This window comes from Amblyomma americanum, chromosome 3 (genome assembly GCF_052857255.1).
Source record: "Amblyomma americanum isolate KBUSLIRL-KWMA chromosome 3, ASM5285725v1, whole genome shotgun sequence".
NCBI lineage: Eukaryota > Metazoa > Arthropoda > Arachnida > Ixodida > Ixodidae > Amblyomma > Amblyomma americanum.
The window spans coordinates 179,848,654-179,870,406 of NC_135499.1; the positions used below are offsets into that span (position 1 = coordinate 179,848,654).

General features: G+C 46.1%; 2 protein-coding genes across 2 annotated transcripts; both read right to left on the minus strand.

The window, feature by feature from the left end:
• Positions 1-3,744: 3,744 nt before the first annotated feature.
• LOC144124285 (uncharacterized) lies at positions 3,745-9,684 on the minus strand. Its single transcript, XM_077656922.1, has 2 exons — positions 9,248-9,684; positions 3,745-4,000 (listed from the first exon to the last, which is right to left on the minus strand). Exons 1-2 carry the CDS (start codon positions 9,544-9,546, stop codon positions 3,745-3,747), a joined length of 555 nt encoding a protein of 184 aa, XP_077513048.1. The 5' UTR covers positions 9,547-9,684.
• A 4,657-nt stretch (positions 9,685-14,341) lies between these two features.
• On the minus strand, positions 14,342-17,347 carry LOC144123511 (uncharacterized). The gene is made up of 2 exons (XM_077656326.1): positions 17,081-17,347; positions 14,342-14,655 (listed from the first exon to the last, which is right to left on the minus strand). The coding sequence occupies exons 1-2, from the start codon at positions 17,332-17,334 to the stop codon at positions 14,379-14,381; spliced, it is 531 nt and encodes a 176-aa protein (XP_077512452.1). The 5' UTR covers positions 17,335-17,347; the 3' UTR covers positions 14,342-14,378.
• Positions 17,348-21,753: the final 4,406 nt, after the last annotated feature.

The window sequence follows — 21,753 nt, forward strand, 5'->3', positions numbered from 1 at the left end:
ATGCTTACCACTTGTGATCAGTGTTAGTGATGTGTTTGTATTGTATTTAAAACGCTTTGAAACTGCTTGGAAGACGAATATCCTAGTAACAAGCTCGACAGCCGGATTTCAGGAAAAGAGTACAAATATTTCGCAAGTTTTCTGTAAAAAATACATGGGTTCCATACCTGTGCACTCGTACGCTGGAACCTACGCGTAACCTGATTTGAGTAAAGATGATTCAACTTTTGTTTTTTGCAGACGCGTCTGCAGACGCGCAGACGAGTTCCAAACGTATTCGTCTTGACTTGTTTCATCGCAGACACACTATTTTTTTTTCCTCAGCAGCTGCTTGCATTCAACACTTTTCACTCTGAAGCCTAGACGAGGGCTCCCATATTCATGGATTTCAAGAAGAACAGAAATATCCGACCGCCTGCTACAGATGGTAGTGCCCGAGCTTTGTGTGCTTTGAGAAGAACCGGTACTTCAGAAAAGGCAACCATTTAGATGCGTCCAAAATCGACAGTGAGAGCAGTGCAGCGATTTATGGTGCTTATGTTTGACGAAGGATACACGAAGCGAAGATTCAACATTTTAACATGTAAGGGTACAAGGCAATTGTTGATTAATCTAAGCCTCGTATCAGTTTCGGATGATGTTATGACACTTAGAGGAGTTCATTTCTTTTCCTGTCATTTATTGAGAAAAGTCACAAGTTCAATGAGAACACAGTATCGATTACAGTTTGCTTAAGAAAAAAAAGCCTCCAGCCACTGCTTCATCCACTATTCTAAACGATTACTAAAGTCTGGTGTCAAAGCGTGGCTTTCAGCTCTACAGTGATCGCGGAATGCTAGTGTGTTGCCTAACTCTCTTCCAATTAAGGCCTATCGCATAATCTTGAATGCTGCAGCTCTGTGCAGCGGTAACCAATTTGTTTTAACTTGAAGCGGTCACAAGGTCGGACAGAAGTGAATCGACTGTGTCGCTGCTTTAAACTCAAGCGCTACCCAGAGGAATCGGGCTAAACCGCGTGCGCATGCGCAAACAAAGTTGTGATGAAACACACTGGTTACTTTCAGTTTTAGCTAGGACAGGTACGGACGCAGTTACAATGCTGAGGTGGGCTTTATTTTCAAGGGTGGAAAGCTGGGTGAGTTGGTAACGATGATCCATGATATTTAGCGCGATCAGGACGATAGACAAATAAAGCGCCTGTGTTGCGTACCCGTTTCTTAGTCCTTCGTCCTGTTCGCGCTACATACCAAAGGCTATATTTTCTTTTGTGCACATTTGTACACCCTGCTCTTGTCCCTCGGCGTGCACAGCCCGAAAATACCAAGAAGCGGAAGCTCTTTATTTCTGCCAACAAAACCATCTGGCCCAGGAACCAGAGTCTACAAATGCTTCAAGAATTTCGTCCAAGGGATTGTGCACTTCATATCGACCCGTTCAAAAGACTGCTAATCTACTGACTTCAGAGCCCTCGGGAGCCCTGTGTGACACACTGTGAACCCATACCCGGTACAGGGCCCCATTGCCCGCAGTGCAAAAATGTTGAGTGCACGAGTGGGCTCTTGTCCTTCAGTTACTTGATGCAAAGAATGGTGTTCGGCATCCAAGCCGAAATTTCGCTGCAGATTGAACGACATCACCTGATAAATGCCGGTAACTAAAGACTAAATCCGCATAATAATTAGGTATAAGCTCATTTTTATTTCTAATGGACATGTCTGGAAATTGGGACCAGTAAGCCACGCAAAATCTCCCTTACTTGTAAATACATTGAGTAACCCCGGTAAAGCAAATAGATGCTTTTCATCTTCCTAACCGGACAGCTAACTAGGTTTCCTGCGTGAAGATATGGACGTCCAGGACAGGACGCTTAGTACGCAAAAGCAATAAATTGGTTTTTCGTTCGCTTTCTCATCTTTGAAGGCGCGACAGAAGGTTCAGTATTTAGCCAGGCTCTGCAACTGGGCCAATAATTAAGGAAAAAAGTCAAGTAATCTGCAGCATGCGAAAGCCATAAAAAATACTTTAGTAGAACTTGTCGGGCCAGTTGGTTCATTTAGATGCGCGGAAAGAATTACGCGAACCTCTCCTCTTGGCCGTCCTTGTCTCATTCTCACGGTTCTTTATTCGCATGTAAAAAAGTGCTTTCCTGTCGTTGGCTGCTTAGAGCTAGTAGACATTCAAGCAGTTTTAAATTATTGATATACATATTCATATTTGTCAGAAACGTTTGCATTCGTTACTAGCTCCAAAGCAGTGTCATATTAACGAGATAACTTAGCCGAAAACTGGTGCTTTGGGGCTAACCTTCCGTGAGCAGCGAAATGTAAGAGTGCCGAACAAGTACAAAGCTAAAGGAACACCCATCACGACCGTCCATATGCAATCGTGTAAAAAACAGGTAAGTTCTGGTCGATAGCTATAAGCATATGACATACATAAGCATACTGCGACAAAAAAAAAAAAAAAGGCGAAGTGCGCAAAATGTTGGGCACATAAAGAAAACTCAGACTCGGAGATAGTCCGCAACTTTGTCTCCCCGGCCTTCCTCTTTCACTTGCAAAATCTTACACTGTTTCAGAGAAACTAAGCCTCCTGCTCACAGTCAAGGCTCGCATGCCGTAGTTGGCTGATAATGTGCTAAAGCCACACCATTTGGCACCTCGTACCTGTGAAACGGCTGGCTTGTCCTCACCTGTCTAAGTTCGCGGAGGCTTTTTCACCACAGGGTTCCAATTCGTCCTTGCTATGATGTAGGTACCTGATAATGTTTAAATTTGAGCCCATTGGCGGAGTTTTCAATTAATTTAGGGAGTATCAGAACATCCGATTTTTTTATCTGAGCTGTATGCTGCATAAAACGGTGACGTGCAGCTACTTCCTTTCTGCGACAAGAACTAAAGGAAAAAAATATTACTTGACGTCTTCACGGAGACCGCCAAGTTTATTAGCGCCATTAGGGCATGAGCTAGAACGAGCGTCCCACGCACCTTAGAGATTTGGAGCACATGCTTCGCAAAGCGCGCCACAGTGCGGGGGCAAGAAGCAATATGGTGGTCTAAGTATTAAAAAAAATGCTGCACTCGCTCACCTGCAAGCAAAACTCAATATCATAGGGGTGCGAGAAAAAAAACAACTAAATTCTAGGGGCATGTGCAGGCAGCCTTTGGTTATAAAGCGAACTGCAGTGCTGGTAGTGACAAATATATCGCCCACTTGATCGCTGGTCAATCAATCAATCAATCAATCAATCAATCAATCAATCAATCAATCAATCAATCAATCAATCAATCAATCAATCAATCAATCAATCAATCAATCAATCAATCAATCAACGAAGTTTTATTTATTCCAAATCAAAGAATGACACAAGTCTAAGATCTGAGCTTTGCAGAGGTCCTGCCCCCTTCTCTTACTTTTCGGTTAGCAGATAAACAGCACAAATATTTAGTTTCTACAGAAACAGTACCTTACAAGAAAATTGGAACACTAGGTAAAAAGCAGCGTCAATGATTGCAGCGCGAAACAAAACAGGAAACGTCTCGTCACTCCCTGTGTGTTTTTCAGGACTAGTGCCGGTATCCACATAAACTGCGCGGATTCTCATAACGCTTATCCCTAAACTGCAAGATCACGTGAAAGAGCACATCATTTAGACACATACTGATTAGATCTGACAGTTGAATCTTACTTCTGAAGGTGCAAAGTTTCGTAAGCCAAAAATAATTGCGCACTTTACTTTGTCACTTAGTCGGGGAATGAGTCAATGTCGAGGACATGGTTGGACACGGTCATGTCGCCGATGAGCGAAAGGGCGTCGATGTCCACGAGCAGTAACGTTTTGTTGGCTGCATCAGGGGGGGTATCCGAAGGCTCGAAGGGGGCGAACGTGGTCGTGGCACGCGCGGTTGGCGTCGCGCTCGTGCTCTCAACGTCCGCCTGCCGGGTGAGCAGCCACACGCTGAGCAGGAACACGCCCAAGAACACCAGGCACGCGAACATTCTGTGAACAAACGGAGAGAGAAAAAAAAACATGGACGCAATTAATGATTAGAACTGACTCTTATGATCGCTTGCGACGTCCTGCTAACACAGAGTAACAAATGCCGGCATGGCTCAGTGGCTATGATACTGGAGTGCCACAATGTCACCTTTTCAACTCCGGCTGCAACGGCTGCATTCTAATGGCTGCACGATATCAGCCGCTCCCACGTGTGAGCCTGGGTCATAACACAGTAGATGGCGCCAAATACCCGGCGCGCATAGTAACTGGCTCTAGGAGCGCATGGCGTACAAGGCCCTTATCGCCCTCTTTCAGCTCGATGACGTTATGACTTACCATCCGCTAACGGCTTGAGGGCTTTAAGTTAAGGCATACGACAGTGACGTCGATGGCAGTGCCACTTACCCCGGAAATTCTCACATCAGCCCATCACTGTGTGAAAAAAAGTGCAATGTTGCCCAGCGCAGCAATGTGAATTGCGCAATGTTTTACCTGTTATTTCGAGAGCACTAACGGAAAATTGAAGTTGTTCGGTATCAAAAGATAACCGGGTTCTAATGACAAAAATCACATTCTCTGAAAAAGGAACTTTTATAAGCTGTAATAGAAGGCCAAGAAATTGGAGCGGACACTTAAGCTCCGCCTCAACGGTATGACGTGATAGCGTAATGGGTTAATAACCATATAAGCAGTAAGTCATTCTCTACTTTACAATGGTCCCTGGGAGCCCTAATCCAATTCCTGGCGCAGTGGTGGAGCGGTTCAGCGACGTGCTACTGTTCTGCGATGGCAGGTGCTCCCACCGGTAGGCCTTGTGCGACCAAGGTTTGCTTTTCCCGAGTGAGAATCATTAATTTAACCGCCACCTGCCATGGTGAGCAGTTTGCTCTCTATCCGGTGGGTGGGTTGTGATGACGTCGCAAGGTCACGTGATGTAGGTGGCCCACGTGACAGAGCCATGCTCGTGGTTTTTCATTGACATCACTGGCGCCGACAACGCCGACAGCGGACTTTCTGGAAAATGAGGTCTTTAATGCTGTCGCGTTAAAGTGAAATCCAGGTATCACCGGCACATGCCGTTTTTACAAGCAACACGATGGCGTCAAGAACAATGTTCACCACGGACACCTGAGGCTAGACTACTCCGCTATTCCGTTTCAAGCAGTTGAGACGGAGTCATTTCCAGAGTTGACATTATGAGTTTGAACCTGTTGGCGCTCTAAGTTGTTGATTTTGAGCAATAAATGCGTCTTTCGTGCGAACAAAATTCAAGACTGCAAAGCCGAGACAAAAAGATTGGGGGGACACTTAATGCTCCGCCTTTAAGGTTATGACGCGCCAGCGGTACCTCTTGCCCATGCAAACACGGACATTGTTCTCAATCATTATGTGAAAGACCACAGGACATACATATAAAGCCCTGCTTTAAGAAAGACAAACGAACGTGTCTACGTGGCGTAGCGGTAGCGTGTCTGACTCGCAACCCGAGGGTCAGGGATTTCCAATGAGCCGCTGTTGTGGCTGGCGCCATCTATTGGAGCTTGTTGTAATGAACTAGTCCTAACTTTACGGCCACGCCGCCGGCTACGCAGACCCCTGCTTTTATGCGTCACGGGTCCTTTACGCTTGAGCGCTAATTTTGATTTTTGCCAAGGGCTATACCGTATGGCGTAGATTCCGATATCTCTCCAAACAGCTGCTCCCCTTATGCGCAAAGAGAGGGATTTCAATCTAGCCACTTGGCCACTCGCTCCCATCGCCTCCCACCCTCTATCATTCACCTTCTTTCTCCCTTCCCCTCAGCTATGAAAGTGGAGAAGAAGGTTTCACTCTTTCCACTTTGCCACCAGTAAACCAAGGCCTTAGATGGATGAACGAACGGACGTTTTTTCAACGTACGCGCATTAAACTTCACCGAACGAGTGTGGGCTTTTTTATACTAATGGATGCGTGCGACTCGCGCACACTATACATAGGACAGTAGTACAAGAAAGATGCCTATCACACTAATTAGATTTACCTTGGCATTGAGTGTTGATTCTTTCATGACATGAAACATCTGGGGCAATCGTCATCATCAACAGTTTTGCTACCCCACTGCTGGACACAGGCCTCTCTCATACCTCTCCCATGTCCCCTGTCCTGGGCCAACAGCAGCCGCTTTATCCCTGGAAACTTCATCTCTAAATAAAGGAGTGATTTTCAAGTTGTATGAACCTTTTGCTTGGGCCACATCGGCCTGCAGTATCTTGGAATAAATAATAAATATAATAAATTAATCTCATCCGTACACCTAACCTCCTTTCGCCCCTTGCTAAGCTTCCCATCTCTTGGAGTCTAATGCGTTTCCCGTAACCCGCATTCGTTCCCTGACCCACTGTGCTGTCTTGCTGTCCCTTAAAGTTACACCTATCATTTTCCTTTTCATAGCTCGCTGCGCTGTTCTCAATTTAAGTTGAACAGTTTTCATTAGCCTCCACATTTCTCCCAATAGGTGAGTTCCGATAAGATTCAGGTGATACATACTATTTCCCACAGGGATATTGATAAATTGCCATTCATTATTTGAGAGTACCTGCCAAATCTACACCCCAATCTCATTCTTACTTATTTCACTCTCGTAGTCTGTTTCTGCGGTCTCTATCTGCGCTAAGCAGACGTCTTGCCTTACCACTTTCAGCTCCTCGCTGTCAATCGTAAACAGCAGTTCCCCTCCGAGAGTTTTGAACGTTACTTTAGTTTTCTGCACATTATATTTTGACAGACCACTCTGCTTTGCCTATGTCTTTTTTTCTAGAGCATATAATAGCCGTCAACATGACTGTACATACAAGGACGAGTGCGCCAGTATGGTTGTAACTTGAGGTTGCGTGCGAAGCACTGCAAAAATTTGCATCTACCGTTGGTTACCACCCGAGAGCGAGGCGTCAAGTGCTCCTCAAAGGATGCCGTCTAGCCAATGGCGTCTCCGGATTTTCATGACATCGCGGCTAATCTACACCTAATCTCCTGTCGCGCATGATTTATCCGTGGTTAATCCTTTGTTATGATAGCGTGACAGAGGAATAACCGCAACGTAATGAAAATCAATCAACGTTGTTGGTTGACAGAAGTTCTTTTAGGAGAATTCCCCCTTTGTTTTTGAGATGTAATCGACTCTAGTGAATCGAACATATTTAAATCATAGCTGTATTCCTATTTGTCGAGAAGAAAGAAAGGTCGAGAGTATACAAAGCAAAAAAAAAAACAAGTCATTTTTACCGGGTTCCCACAGGTCCCGAATGCATTGAGCATAAAAGCGTCCACGGCGAAAGTCGTAAAAGCTGGGCTTCATCAAGTATACACCATAATAATTCGGGGCCTGATAAGCTCATTGTCCGATTTTCGAACGTCAAAATCATATAGAGAGTAAAAGAAATGAAGTAGCGCAATTATGCTCAGCAGTACATCGACCAGTAGCAATTGAGGAGGACTGGGATACACAAGTGACTCTGACCAATATAGGGCAAATTTCTAACATACAGCAACAATATACAAATAGTTGCCGTCGCCATTGCCAGTATCCTTCATCTCATCGGTCAATGAACTGTTCCGGTACCAATGTCTGTAAAATGCAGAGAGAGCTACATTTGCCTCAAGCACACTCGCGTCTAAACTGCAGAAACTTCACTCTCAGTTTGAATTGAGAAATGAGAAATTAATTTCTCCAGTATACATTTGTTACCTCTTATGTGCCCGTTTAGATACATTTCACTCAGCGAAAGATGCGTCTTGATGGGGGACTTTTGTATTTCCCGAGCATCAAGGGCCATTTGCGAGACCTCTATGATGTCATTACGTGCACGCACGTGAAAGAATTGTAGACAGAATTTCCTTAAATGAAAGCCGTACTTGATAGGCTTGCACGTATTTGATAGGCTAAATAAATTACTGAAATTTCAAATAGCATAACAATGCAATCAAGAAAACGATATCATTCGATTTATTATATCACGAAAACGTCGCCAGAGTCTACAGGTGGCTTTCCTTGTACGTTTCCTTAAAAGATGAAAGCTCGAAAGCACGTCTGGAATGTTTTCTTCTAGAAACCCCGACTAGGTATACAACATACGAACAGAAATCTTCACAAATGCTCAGTGCTCCTTTATGTTTTCTACGGTTCTAGGTATACTTCAACGATAAATGCATATCAGGTTAAAAAGTAATTCAATATACTCAGCGGTAGTCAGAGGGCAGGTATATGGGTTTCTTGCAAGCCCAAAGTGAACAAGGGCGAGGGAAGCCTCACGCGCTTTCACCGTTAAGGCATCTCTGTGTTAAGACATCCCTAAATAATTGCCTAGATAGGAGCCTATATTTGCTCTCGTAGTCGCTGAAGAACCCTACCTGTACATTTCAAACAGCCAAAACTGACACAAAAATATAAGAAAGATATTGAAGTAAAGACACAGGACAATGTTGAAACCTCTAGTCATTTAATATTGCTACGGGGACTTCGCTTATGACGAATAAAATAAAGCACCCATGAATGGTAGCTTGGCGCCCTCTGAAATTTCCTTCCTGGTAGACATGCTACCGAAACGCGGGTTTCCATGCGTCAGATTCGTCCACTGACATTCCTCTTTCTAGATGAATCCATCTTTGAAGCTTTGCTTTTGATGTTTTATTTGGGATGCAGTGTTGCCTGCAAGCCTTGTAGGACTATGCGAGCTCGTAGACATATTTAAAACGTCATGCTCCATTTCAGAATGGCTAAAGCATGTTTTTGCCAGCTGAACGTAAGCCGTTTTGAAGTTTTGGTGCCTTGCATGCATTTTCTTCTTCATTAATTCCTACAGCTCAACTCCTACCAGTTGTATAACAGAGAACAACATTTCCCGATTTCATGGTCTTAAATTTGGAACGAGAAAAGCGTGATTTCAAGTTAACAAAAATATAAAGAAGCATATCAAAGTGTGTAAAGGAGACGACGGCAAGGTTCGCCCGCGCCGCAGTGGTCCCGCCCGTATGACGATTACAGCGCTCAAACAGTACCCTCAGCAGAGCACTATAACTTCCCTAGTGAACCTTAATGATACCGAAACTGCGTATGCGACGAAGCGCATTTCACGGCCCGTGTACGAAATAGCTCAAGAGGCTGTGGGAGGGTGCATATGTCTCTAATAAACTTTGATATTTCAAAGAAAGAGTACCTCGGGAGGACAAGCGGTCGCAGTCTGCTCTTAAGGAGCAATGAACATAACTCACCTGAGGAACTTGGACTGGTACAGCGCGAATCCGAGAAGCGTGACCCTGATCAGGGTGGTCGTCATGGGCACGGTAATGATGTTGACGCCAGGGTTTTGCGCCTGCTGCCGACCCCCACCAGCTTCGTTGACCCTGGGCTCCGTTTTGGCCTGCTCGATAAGCGAAGCGTTGAACAACGTGACGTTCATGAGGGTCATTAGTCGGTCGCCTTTGTCACTGCCCGACGACTGTGACTGCGCCGACGTGAACGAGGTCTCCGCGTCCCGGAACTCGTCCTCGTCCGTTCCCGAGTCACCCATGCTCACACTATGACTCTTGGACGCGCGAGGAACTGCACAGAGACAGCGGGGGAGCTGGAAGGGGAGCGATGAAGGACGGGATTGGGAGGAGAGACCAGGGAAGACCTGGCGAGGTTACAAGCGGACGACCTCAGCGGCTGTGGACGTCGGCGCTTGGTGGTGCCTTCGTCTTCTTCTGCGCACGTGGCTACGAATCGGGGCGTACTTGGGAATAACACTGAAATTATAAGTTCCAAACTGCGAAAAGTGCGCAGGTGACTGACGCGCTGATATATTAAGAATAAAAGCGAAAGCAAGATATTATGCTTTATGAATTAGCGATATCCCACACGCAAGAAGTGCTCACTTTATTTTAGTAACAAAAATAGAAATTGAAAAGACCCTCAAACGGGAGGAACATTCATGCTGATCCAGTAAAAAAGGAAGATACCGGGTACTAATGCCATCCAGTAAAAGGTCAGACAACAAAAACTCTTCCTCGGCGCTGCAGGCCCGAACTATCCTGGACAAAGAATGCAGCATGATCTCTGCCCGCACCGAAGGTGCGTAGAAGTAGGTCGCATTTTCTCAAGACGAAAGATTGAGAGCGGCAATGAAGCTCAGTCTGCAGCCGTTCACAGAAACGAAAGAATTGCAACGGATTGCCACTGGAAGTGCAGAGTCTTCGTGTATATACATATTTGTTGACGCGCGAGCCGATAGCTAGAATGAATTCCACCCTCGTGCGAATTCTAATCTACACTGACAATTCGTTTTTCAAGGGCAGGAAACAGATTCACTAGAATATAAGAAAGCAATAAAATAAAGGAGTTTATTTTGAGTCCTCGCTACACTAGCGTGCTGGTTTTATGCGCATCCAGCGTGCAGCTTTCCAACAATGCATATAGACTGCGACTTACCTTTTGTTTTCTTGATATTCTCTTCGGCAAGAACCTATTTGCCACGCAAGGCGCGGCATCGTGCTCAACATATGCAGTGCCATAGGTAAACAATCACAGTGGGGTCGCCGTTGTCGCGGCCAGGAATCTCCGGAGACGCTGCGCCTACCCTGAAGGGGGCGTTGACTACCGATCCCCTTACACCGTAATGGCTCGTGGCGTGCATCAACTGGTGTGACCGCATGAAGAATTGATATAACGCTTCTCGTTGTGCGAAGGCTGCTTTCGCTCGCGTGCTTCGTCATACCTCCCGGAACTGCGTAGTCACCATATCGAGCGACGTGTACTGAAACGCGGTGCCCAGCTGACCGTATACACCGAGTGCTTCAACCAAGATTTTCAGCTGTAGTTGAAACTGTATGCGTTTAATCAGTTATAAAATCGTCCTAATGGCATAGTGTGCCACTGCTGTTTGATGTGCGAAAACGGGTTATTCAAGTTAACAGGCTGGGTGGCTGAAACGTAACCATTAGCGTTTAACTACTAGAGAGAGGCATGTGGTTGGAACTAGAGATTTTTTGGATGGTCGTTAATAATAGCCGTATCAATTTTGATAAGTTGTAAAACTTGATGGCGGACGCGTCACGCCGCCTTTCTTGCAGAACTCTGGCTGCTGCTGGCTGCACTAGCTCTCCAGAGCGGTTGCGGATAGATATTGGAGCGATCACGTGATAGATGCGCCTCCGAATGACGTGTACTCCTTCGGTTGGCTGCATGCGCGACACAGCCAGAATTTATTGAGCCAAAGTGTTGATTCGGATCCTGTTTTGAAATTGCGAGAACTTACATTACATGTGAAGATAAAATCAAGAGGTAAATTAATGAAACTATTGCGAAGATAAAAATCTCCAAATACAAACATGCGTTTAGCTGAAGAACAATTAGGTTTACCTTTTTGAATTTTTTCAACCTGCTCGGCTCTGGATGTCCGCCACAGCACAAGAAAAGCTAGCTCCCCCCCTCCAAAAGCCCCCCACCCCCCCACTCACACACACACAGACAAAAATAAATAACCGTATATTTGACAAATTCTGTATCTAATTAGTTCCAATTGAGTATTAGCTGAAATGTCCGGTATTCATTCAAATAGCGATCACATACTTCCCCCACGAGGCCATCACTTGGCGCATAGACCTTGAGCTGGGTTTGAACGTCGGCACTGTGGCATAGCTCTGTGTATGCTCGGTCGTGGTGGTGGGTGCCGCACTATCATCTCTCGCTCGTGCAGCGCTTCGAACCCCTAGCCGGAGCAGTTATGAATGTTCTAATCGCGTTCTAAGGATAAGATGGCAAAGGGACGCAAGGCACGTTACCTCGGTTGACGCCCGCAAACAATGTTTTGCTTCCGTTTTTGACAGCGGCTCTCTTAAATAAACGGCCTTCAGTTAGAGGAGCGTTGTGTCGTCGAACTTGTGATTAAGCTTTGACACTAATGCATTCAAGGCAAATCTTCCGGCAGGCATAAATTTTCAATGAAAATTGGTCGCCAAGGTTGTAGTGACCGGGTACAGACGAAGCGAAATAACAAACGCATGATTTAGATGTTTACTGTAGGATTTAGTGTTGCGATAGTCACGGTTTGGCCATTTGCTGCCTCAGCAATTCATATAAGTAAATACATGCGAATAAAGTTCCCCTTTGGAGTCGTATAGCTACATAGGAATAGTATGCGGAACACAAACTATGAAAGGTTTGTACGTGAAGCTTGTTTGTATGTAAATGTTGCTAGTATATCACATTGTTCCAAGCCATTGTCTCTCCGAACCGGATATCTCCTTTGCACCGGTTTTGTCGCAGCAAGACACGGAGCAAGACGTAACGCGAAAGCGTGGTGCGTTCGTTCCCATCACTGCACTTGTGGTTTGTGAAAGCGTATGGTACGGCCACAGTACTGATGCGCGATGCATGTTATCACGCTCGGGACAGCACATAACCTTGTTCGCATCAAGATGGTTCTTGCGCAGTAGTGATGGTCTGAATTTTAATCTAGGTCTGAGCTAGTTCGTTCATAGTGCACTTAAAACAGAACCCAACGAGGGACAGCACAAAACAAGGATACACGACACGGGCCTCGTGTTGTGTCTCCTATAGATGTGTGCTCTCCCTCGTTGGCTGCTGTTTTAAGCGAAAATTGAGTTTCAAGTCGGCTATTGAGTCTTAGATTCTAGTGCATTGAGCACAAGGTCGAGGGTCAAGGTGCTCAGAATTGTGAGCGTTATTTGTACAATTGTGTCGCTGTTCCATAAAATCCTTGGCATTAATAAAATAAGGTGGTAACCTTTCTACAGATTCGAAAGTTAGTTTTAATTACTGGTGGAAATACCGATAGATTGTCAGCGGTAGCGCCATTTAACTCCCCTATATTGGAGGCGGCTGTTATTTTATTTCCGGCCAGCTGAGATTGCGTTGCCTTCGTAAGAAAATAAATGAGAATGCAAAATGAAGAGGCATGCAGGCATGCACGCACGCAGGCACACGCACACACCAAAATGGAACAAGGAGGACGGACTGCATGTAAATAAGTACATGGCTCGTGGTACGTGCACACGCAGTCACTAAATGCTCGCTACGATGACAGAAATAATGAGCTGGCTGAAGCACTCGGAACTACATCGCGAAAGTCACCGAGGAGGCCAGCGCAATTAATCGGCGACTACCTTAAGATCTCAGACGCGCGCTCATGAAGTGGAGCGAAAATGTCAGCGGTGAGCGGATCTTGACGCTCGAGCTCGTGGTGCCGACAGCATAAGACAATAAAATCAGGATCTGGGAAAGCGCGCCCACAAATTTGAAGCCGCCCGAAGCAAGAGAACGGCGCACCACGGGGGGCGCCACCCGGGGCATTTCAGTCTTTTCAGTCATCGACTGGCTGTCAAAGACGTTGTGAATTTTCGCTGGTAATAGCAGAACGCTTAAGAGCCTTAATAATAATGCATGTACTTGGACAGACAACACAGATCACCCGCACAGCTGGGTCATTATTCACGTCTCCCAACAGAAACGCTAGAAACTCACGCGATAATACACTCCGTACAAGAAGCCTCTGTACTCAATAAATATTCGATCACTAATATAAACATGGGTACCGACGCCAACAATGCGATTAGACACATATAACGCCTACTACTGGTAACTCGCCTACATGACACACTAAAAGAATTTCATAGCTTAATCCAAACATTGCAGCCACTTTGCGTTCGATACATGGTCACCCTGGGATAGAGGGAAATGTTTAGGTTCATCAAGCGGCCCGAGAAATCAACATCCGGGCGGCCTAAATCCCCTTACCAAATCAACTTTCGCCGGAAGGCGCCGAAACGCACAGAGTGAATAGGTGGGCACTACAAACAAGACCACGCAAAACAGCCCAATCTTACACCAGCCCCAATCGACACTGAACAAGGAACAAGCACACGTCCTTCGAAGGGTTAAAACTAACTCTCTCCTTACCTTAGTAATGCTGTGCGACTTCAGATCGCGTGTCCCAACTGTCTGGGGATGAGGTCAGATACCGAACACATTCTTCACTTATGTAAGGCTGCCATTACCTCACCTTATTTACCCCCCCCCCCCCCCCCCCCCCCCCCGCTTCTTGGAGTGCGTAGCTTCTCTAAGACTCGGCAGATAAACACCACGCCTTAGGTGAGGAAAGGGTCTTTTTCACTGGCCTCAAATAAATTTTTTTCCTCCTCCTCCTACATCTGCTTTCCGGAGTACAAACAGGGTTCTTTTATCAACGGTATAAAAGTAACAATTAAGACGCTACCTTCCTTCCTCTGAATTTCTGGCATGCCTGGGCGCACAAAATAATTGGGAAGACTTCTCCTGCGCAGAAAATTTGTGTGATTGTAATAGTAACGAAGGCACGTTATCTTAAACGGAAGGTACAAGAAATCATCGCGCGGCTTCGGAGAATGAGTCAATGTCCAGCACGTGGTTGGGCACCGTCATGTCGTTGAGCAGGGACAGGGCGTCGATGTCGTACAGGAGCATCGTCCTGTTGACGCCATCGGGCTTCTCTGTGGCCTCCGTGATGGGGTCGTAGATGTCGACCGAAATCGTGGTGGTGGTGGTAGCCGCCTGTGTGCTGGAAGGGCCGGAGTTGGCCATCCGCAGGATCAGCCACAGGATGAGCAGAATGAGGAACAGGAGTGCGACGCACACGCATTGTCTATGGGAGAGAGGGAGGGTGTGGGTGGGAGAAGATTAACTCAGATGAGCTTAACAAATGTTGGCCCGTATCGATAGATCCACTGAAAACAGAGCTTTCATTGGCTATAAAATGGCAAAAAAGGAAATGAAACACAGGTGTTATCACTACCGGCTGTTTTCGCTAGCAAGCTGAGTAGCCGTCTTGGCAGGTAATTTCTCGCATATACCTGTGGCTAGGCCATCCCCATTTACTTCCAAACGTGGATTACGGAGTCATTATAGGTCTTGACATCGTAAGCTTGAATTGAGTTTGACTTAGTTTTTGTTGGTGAACAAACAGCAACATAATCAGAACGAACCAATGAATCTATTTTTAATGAGAACAGAATAGTATTTAGTGGTCTTTGGTGTTCTATAATTGCTGCAAAGGTTTTAAATAGTCAAAAGCGAGTTTTTAATTCTACATGCTCAGTTCATGTTGATGCTGATACTTATTTTAGTGGTGCAGCATAAACGTCGGTAGGCTTTTGGCAGGAGTTGTACGTGCGTTTGTGCTGAGCGCTGAAGGCAAGGTCAAGGAGTGAACTGGATGTAAGGGTAAATATGAAGATCGCCGGCCTTAAATAAATGCGTGTTCCCGTGCTACCGAGGCGGATATAATTGACCTTGCACAACCGATCGGTTTCCTTAAAAACCAAATTAATTCATGGGAAGGATGGCAGTAGTAATAAAAACAATGAGGTCAAGCAGTTAAAGGTAAATTCAATTCGTTTCACATTCACGAGGGTAGCCGCTCGGGCGAATAGATGATTCATAATGGTTGGTGTGGCAGCAAATAAGGAAACACGAAATATAAAATTATCGTCTTGTCCGATTGTTCCACATTCTTTCTCACGTGGTGTGGCGGTATGTGGTATATGGAGCTTAATGTTTCAAAGCTGCACTCAGGATATGATATGCGATCTATGGCTTTAATTGATTGCGTTTTAAGTGGAGAAGATTTTACGGAGCAGCCATCTGAGTTTTTTCTTTGGGTCGGTCCAAAACATTTGAGAGGATATTTTGAAAGAAATGAAGAAAAGATAAGCGGCCGCATCCAGCCGTCGCTTTCAGCATATGCTTCATTGCTACTCTGACGACCTTCTCCTTCGCGTTTTAGTTCACAAACTCCATACATGATAATCCTTTTTGGAGATAAAAATATGATTCCCGTTATATCGTGTTACATGGCACAGCCTATATTAGAATCAGAAGGTACGAATTTCTTTATAAGAGCGATATTTTGTTTTAAGACAAGTTACAGAGTCAGTCTTAGTCAGATAGATAGACGCAGACTAACAAAGAAAACAAGATAAACATACTCTGCTTCTATGGAAACACTGCTTGACTCAGGGTCCGGTGTTTGATAAACCAGGTGCAATATCTTAGTTTGGGCTAGTTATTTACCCGCTAATAACTATTGCAACGAGCACAAAACGAGGTCGGCAAAGCAGCAATACAGCGCCTGTGCGATATGTGTGAGTTACTGAATTTCTTGCGTTTAAAACAAAATCTGTGTAAGAGGTCACGTACTACAAACATGTTCACTTAGCTATTCACGTTTGCTGCTTACCTCTTATACTTGCGCTAAAGTGTTCCATTCACTACGTCATGGAAATCCCTCCACGCAAGTACTCCCACTCTTTCTCTTAGGCTCTGCCTACACGACCGTATATGGAGTTCTGCTAATTCTCTAATTTACATTCAAAGATCGCGGGTAGTCCTCGTACCACTCTTGGCGCCGTGGTGCACAGGCTAAGCGATGCGCCACCGCCCGGAAGGTGGCTGTTTCGAACACATCCACCGGTGAGGCTTGAAGGAGAAAGGTCGCTCTTTTCTAGGCATCTCCCGCGCCCAATCATTAATTATCTGCCACCTGCCAAGGTCGAGAGCTTGTTTGCAACCAGGTGGGCAGGTTGTGAGGACGTCACAAGGTCAGGTGATCTATGTCGAAGGCAGGCCACCTGCTCTGGCGATTTTTTGCTCACTCCGCCCAAGGCGCCAGGTTCACCTCTGAGCGGGAACCTAACGCTAAAATGGCATTTATTTATGCTTTGTATTAGGCACTCAAAAGGAGCTTACTTATTTTTGGAGCGTGAACAGAGACATCCGATAAGTTCGAGTCTCTTCAGTCCTTCTGTGTTAGCCGATGGTTAAGCGAAAGGGATCTCGTGTAGTACAGCCGTTAATGTGAGGTTAGTTACGACGTACACAACCTCCGTTTAATAAAATAACCTCAAGTGCCTGCGGGTATTAGTCAAGACACGAAAAATAAATCAGAACCAGAACATACCGACCTCTGCAGGTCACACGACTTACAATTACTGACAAGCTGCACGCTACATAACAAACGAATCCTGTCTGCATGTGCGCAAAGTGTTCAGCGTGTCGGGCAATATGGATACCTGAGCGCTTTGGACTGGTAGATCGAGACGCCTATCAGCGCTGTCCTGACCACGGCTGCTGTGACGGGCATCCCCGGAGCGGCTGAATGTGCAGCATGTTGGGACGTGCTCTCCGTGCTCTCGCCCCCGCCAGGCGTCTTCTGGTATCGCATGAACCCGGACAAGGACGTCATCGTCATCATGGTCTTGTCCTCATTCTGGTCCACCGCCGTCAAGTACTCCGGGGAACCAGGGGAAACAGTGCCGCTGGCCATGTCCGTGGAGCGCGGGGATGTCCTGCCTGGAAAGAACGACGCCAAGAACACTCTCTCAAGCTGTAATTATACGGGAGGAGAAAGGTGAGCTAACCCGAAGCTGAAAACCTTGCCAAGGAGGACACAATCGATCGGTGAACAAGCGCTCCCTTCTTTCTTCTTCTTCACCTGCTCTCTGCCTCCGTTCTTCTTTCATTTTACCACCGGCCGCGGCGGTCGAATTTCGATGGAGGCGAAATTCTAGAGGCCCGTGTACTTTGTGATGTCGGTGCTCGTTAAAGAACCCCAGGAGGTAGAAATTTCCGGAGACCTTCACTACGGCGTCTCAATCATAGCCTGAGTCGCTTTTGGACGTTAAACCCACATAAACCATAAACCATTTTACCACCACCCAAGCGTCCAAGTATTTATTACGTCACAGAATACAGCCTAGCTGCCACCGTTAGTACAACTTACTTTAAGAAAGCGTGCTCCTTGCATAAAAAATGTTGATATTTACCTCACAAGCTTTACAAAACACTTCCTGTGGGAATTCCCGTTGGCCAAAGAAAGCAAAACACAGGTTGCCTCTTTAGAATGTGAGAGTTCGACCAAGCGGGCAATAATTTCTACACGAGATGACCTCCACACCCGCTGCCAGAACGACGTGGAGATCGGATTTGTACGTCAAAATGAATTATTAAGCGTGTTCCGCGTTGGTTTCCGGCTTTATTTTGCTTTTGGCAAGCCCATCTCCAGGTGCCGCAGTCTCTGTTGTTGTTGTTGCCCACATAGGTGGGTTGGCCAAGAGTTGGGGGGCACAGAGAGTTTTTTAGGTAAATAATTCCTGAACGAAATTAAAATTAATGGTAAGGACGGAAGAAGTAAACAAAAAGGAACAACGAAATGCAACGGGAAATGTATAACACACGCAGGAGATCGAGACTGATGCCGCTGTCATTGCACTTAAAGCGAGTCTTCCTTTTCCTTTTCGACAAAATAGATGGGTTCAGCCGTTCAAAATACGTCGAAAAATTTGTATCCAGGTACGCCTCGTGCGCTCTTCGAATTAGCGTTCGTCTTCGGAAGAGCTTATGGTCATGCCACCCTCTTGAGAAAGAACCATCCCGACATAGCACCCGTAAGTTTGAAGCATCGTATTGTTCTGTCTATGCCAAGTCCGGTTTGGAATCCGTGGTGAGGTCGCGAAGTGGATCGTACTGGTGTCCATTTGCGGCAAGTCGCCAACTTGCCGCTAACATGCGCTTTCTTCATCGCTTGGCATTCGCAGCGGGCTGTAGCAACGCAACTAATTCTGCGAATACGTGCCTGGTTTAAATAACACTCCAACCTCATTCTATTAGAGCAGAGGAAGAATGAATTCTTTGCTGACCACCAGGTGGTGTGTTTGCATAAACTCAGCGTGATAAAGTCCGAACGCTCTGATGGTTCGTAACCTTCAAGCGTACCTCTAAAATAGCCAGAGTTTCGAGCCTTAGAAGTCCATGAATGCGCTCAAGAATGTAGGTCGTTCTGACACCTGTTTCTACGCGCAATTTGTTTTGTACAGTACGTGCAATAATAAAATGGCATGTGAGTGATTCTCTGTAACTACAGATGCTAAGTTTAATTTGCTGTCGAAATCCGATTTCACTTTCATCCTTTTGGAGATTTAGACGTAGGAAGCCCAGAGGGTAGGCTACGGGGGCCAGAGTCTCATAAACAGGTAGTATGGACAGCCTCTTAGATAGCCTTGTCTAAATCATATTGCTTCCCTGTGAAGTTCTTTGTTCTGTAGGAGAGAAGTTCCGTGGATAGTAACAAGCTGTGCGCAGTGCATGTCCTTTATGTGGAGCTGCAGCTAGACAGACGTTCTTCAGGCGCACGACAGTGATGGTTGCCGTAATGGGAACCCAAATTGCTCGTAGGTTTTGCTTTTCATACAGAATAAAATGAGCCGGAGGTGATGGGGGTGGTGAAGGCCAACGGCAACATTTGGGACAATTTTTGCGCTCGTAAATTGGTTCTTTGATTGCGAGAACTGCGTTTGATGTGCGCCAGTATAAACAATTGCTGTTATGCCTAGCAACCATCAAAGAAAAAAATATGCTCTAATATTTGCGGCAAAAATGATACTTCAGATTGAGGAAACGATATTTAATTCAACAGTACCACCGGCTGAGTGAGTAGGACCGTACAACAGCGCACGGATGCAGCGGCTGCGGCAGTTCTGCGCATTTGGTGAATTTTGGAGGAACGCCAAACTGCCAGCGCATTCCACACACCAGTAGTACAGGCTCATTGAAGCCATGAAGAATGCCAAGCTTTAGCTTCATTAATGCGGCGACTACTCTTGGCTAAGTTCAAGGGATAGACTAGGAGGGGAAAAAAGAGATGCTGCTTCTCTCGTTGCCGCGTTAATAGCCCGTTAAAAATCAGAATGAAATGCTTTGCACGATCGGCCAAGCAGACTCTACAGGATTGTCCACAGTTATTGGTAACGGCACTCCTTTAATCGGTCAGAGCCAAGTGCACCCGCTTTTGTTCTTCGCATTTTTTTAGAGACGCCTTTGTTTCTGTCGTTTTCATGCAGCTGCATAATGGCGCCGTTCTGATGCGCCGAGAGCTTCTCTGGACCGGCACCAACCCGATTAGAGTGCAAGACCTTCGAGACGTTTCCTCAGTCTAGAATCACCAAGTCCCATCACGCTGCGGCCGCACTTCGGCCGCCCAACATGTGGATACGCATAAGCAATCTACACAGACACGAAGGGTGACCGTTCGTGATGAAGGTTTGCGCCCTTTCGGGTTGTGTCATTGTGGTAGGCATTGCCACCTTTGTTTAAATTCTTAAAGTAATGTCATCTGTGCATCGATGTACTCCCTAGCGAGCGAAATAAGCCATGATGAGACGAAAGGTGCAGTACCTATCTCTCTAACAGTGAGGGACTGAACCGCACAATGAGAGTAGGCATAAAGAAAATGAAACTGGACAGAGAGAGGACAGATCGCATTCACATAGCACGCTGTCAATGGCGTGCCTGGGTAGGTGTGTGGGATAGTCCAACAGTTACCAGTAACCAAAATAAGTGTATCGAAGATAAAATAGGGGCTATGGCCGATTTTCTGACGAATCAAGCCAGCTGCTTTCATGCCCTGACGCTCTGGCGTTGTGTTGAACCCAGCATGGGGCTCTTCTGGGTCGAAGTACACGCGCGTGGAAACCCACTTCCCCCTAATGTAGAACGTAGTAAAAACAAACGCCCGAGATACTTTGCAAGGAATTTGAGGTGCCTTATCCAGAAGCAGGCAACCTGTCGTTGTCCACACCATTTTGAGACTTGAGGCTGTCTGATTTTCTAAGTACGGCAGTTTTAAAAGTGAGGTCTGGTCTTTTCTGCGTTCTTTCCTGAGAGGCAGTCTTCTTGTTTTTCCAGAGCAGCACTGCAACGAATGGGCACTGAAGATTGCCCGGGCCTCCCACATTTTTTTATGCGATGGCGGATTTGATGCAATGGCGATGGAGCTATGGCGCATTGGTAGAGCACCTGGTGAAATGAACGGCTGCTCAAATCAGAACACAGACAAGAAAGAGATGTGGTGTCTCTTTCTTGTCTGTGTCCTGATTTGCGCAGCCGTTCATTTCATCATGCACCAACTCGCCCCTCAGGCCGTTATTCTGTAGAGCACCTGCCTCACGTGTAGGAGGTGTGTATTTGAATCCAAATATAACCGCAAAACCAACAGTATTCTAATAGATACGCGGATTACACAGTTCGGTGCTTACTGTTCTCAAGGTTTGGTTTGTTTTTAGGGCGCGTAACGTCCCAAAGTGACATAGGTTATGAGGGACGACGTAGTAGATGGCCGCGGATTATTTCGACCACCCTTGGTTCTTTGACTTCCACTTACATCGGACAGTAAACGAGACTGCAGCATCGAACTTGCGCCTTTCGGGTCAGAAGCCGAGCACCATAACCATAACTGAAGGTAGCACACATAACGTCTGAGATGGGGAAGCAGCACAAAAGCTGACGCCATAGACGCGAAAGAGACTTCTGAAGAGACGAATCGAAAGCGCTGAAGAGTATAGACATGGGACTGGCGCCGACTGAGTGACGTGTGAGGCATGCTGCGAGAGTGAATTTTACCACGCGTCGGTTATGCAGTTTTGGCTGTAAATGTTCCTTTGCAGCCTCAACCATATAACGGGCCCAAAATAAAGGAAGCCTGACCTGTGCTCGAACCATTAGTGAAGTTCTCCTTGATAGCAATTGTTCCTTTGCACTTTCCAGTGAGAACAAGCTCCAATTTGCAGTGAGATGGGAGGGAATAGGGGGATTTGGTGGTGTTAACTTCTCGGGCTTGGCTTTCGAGAATAAAAGCTTACTTCACTCCTGCATGACAATCAAGACTGGACTTCGCGACTCTTCATCCACC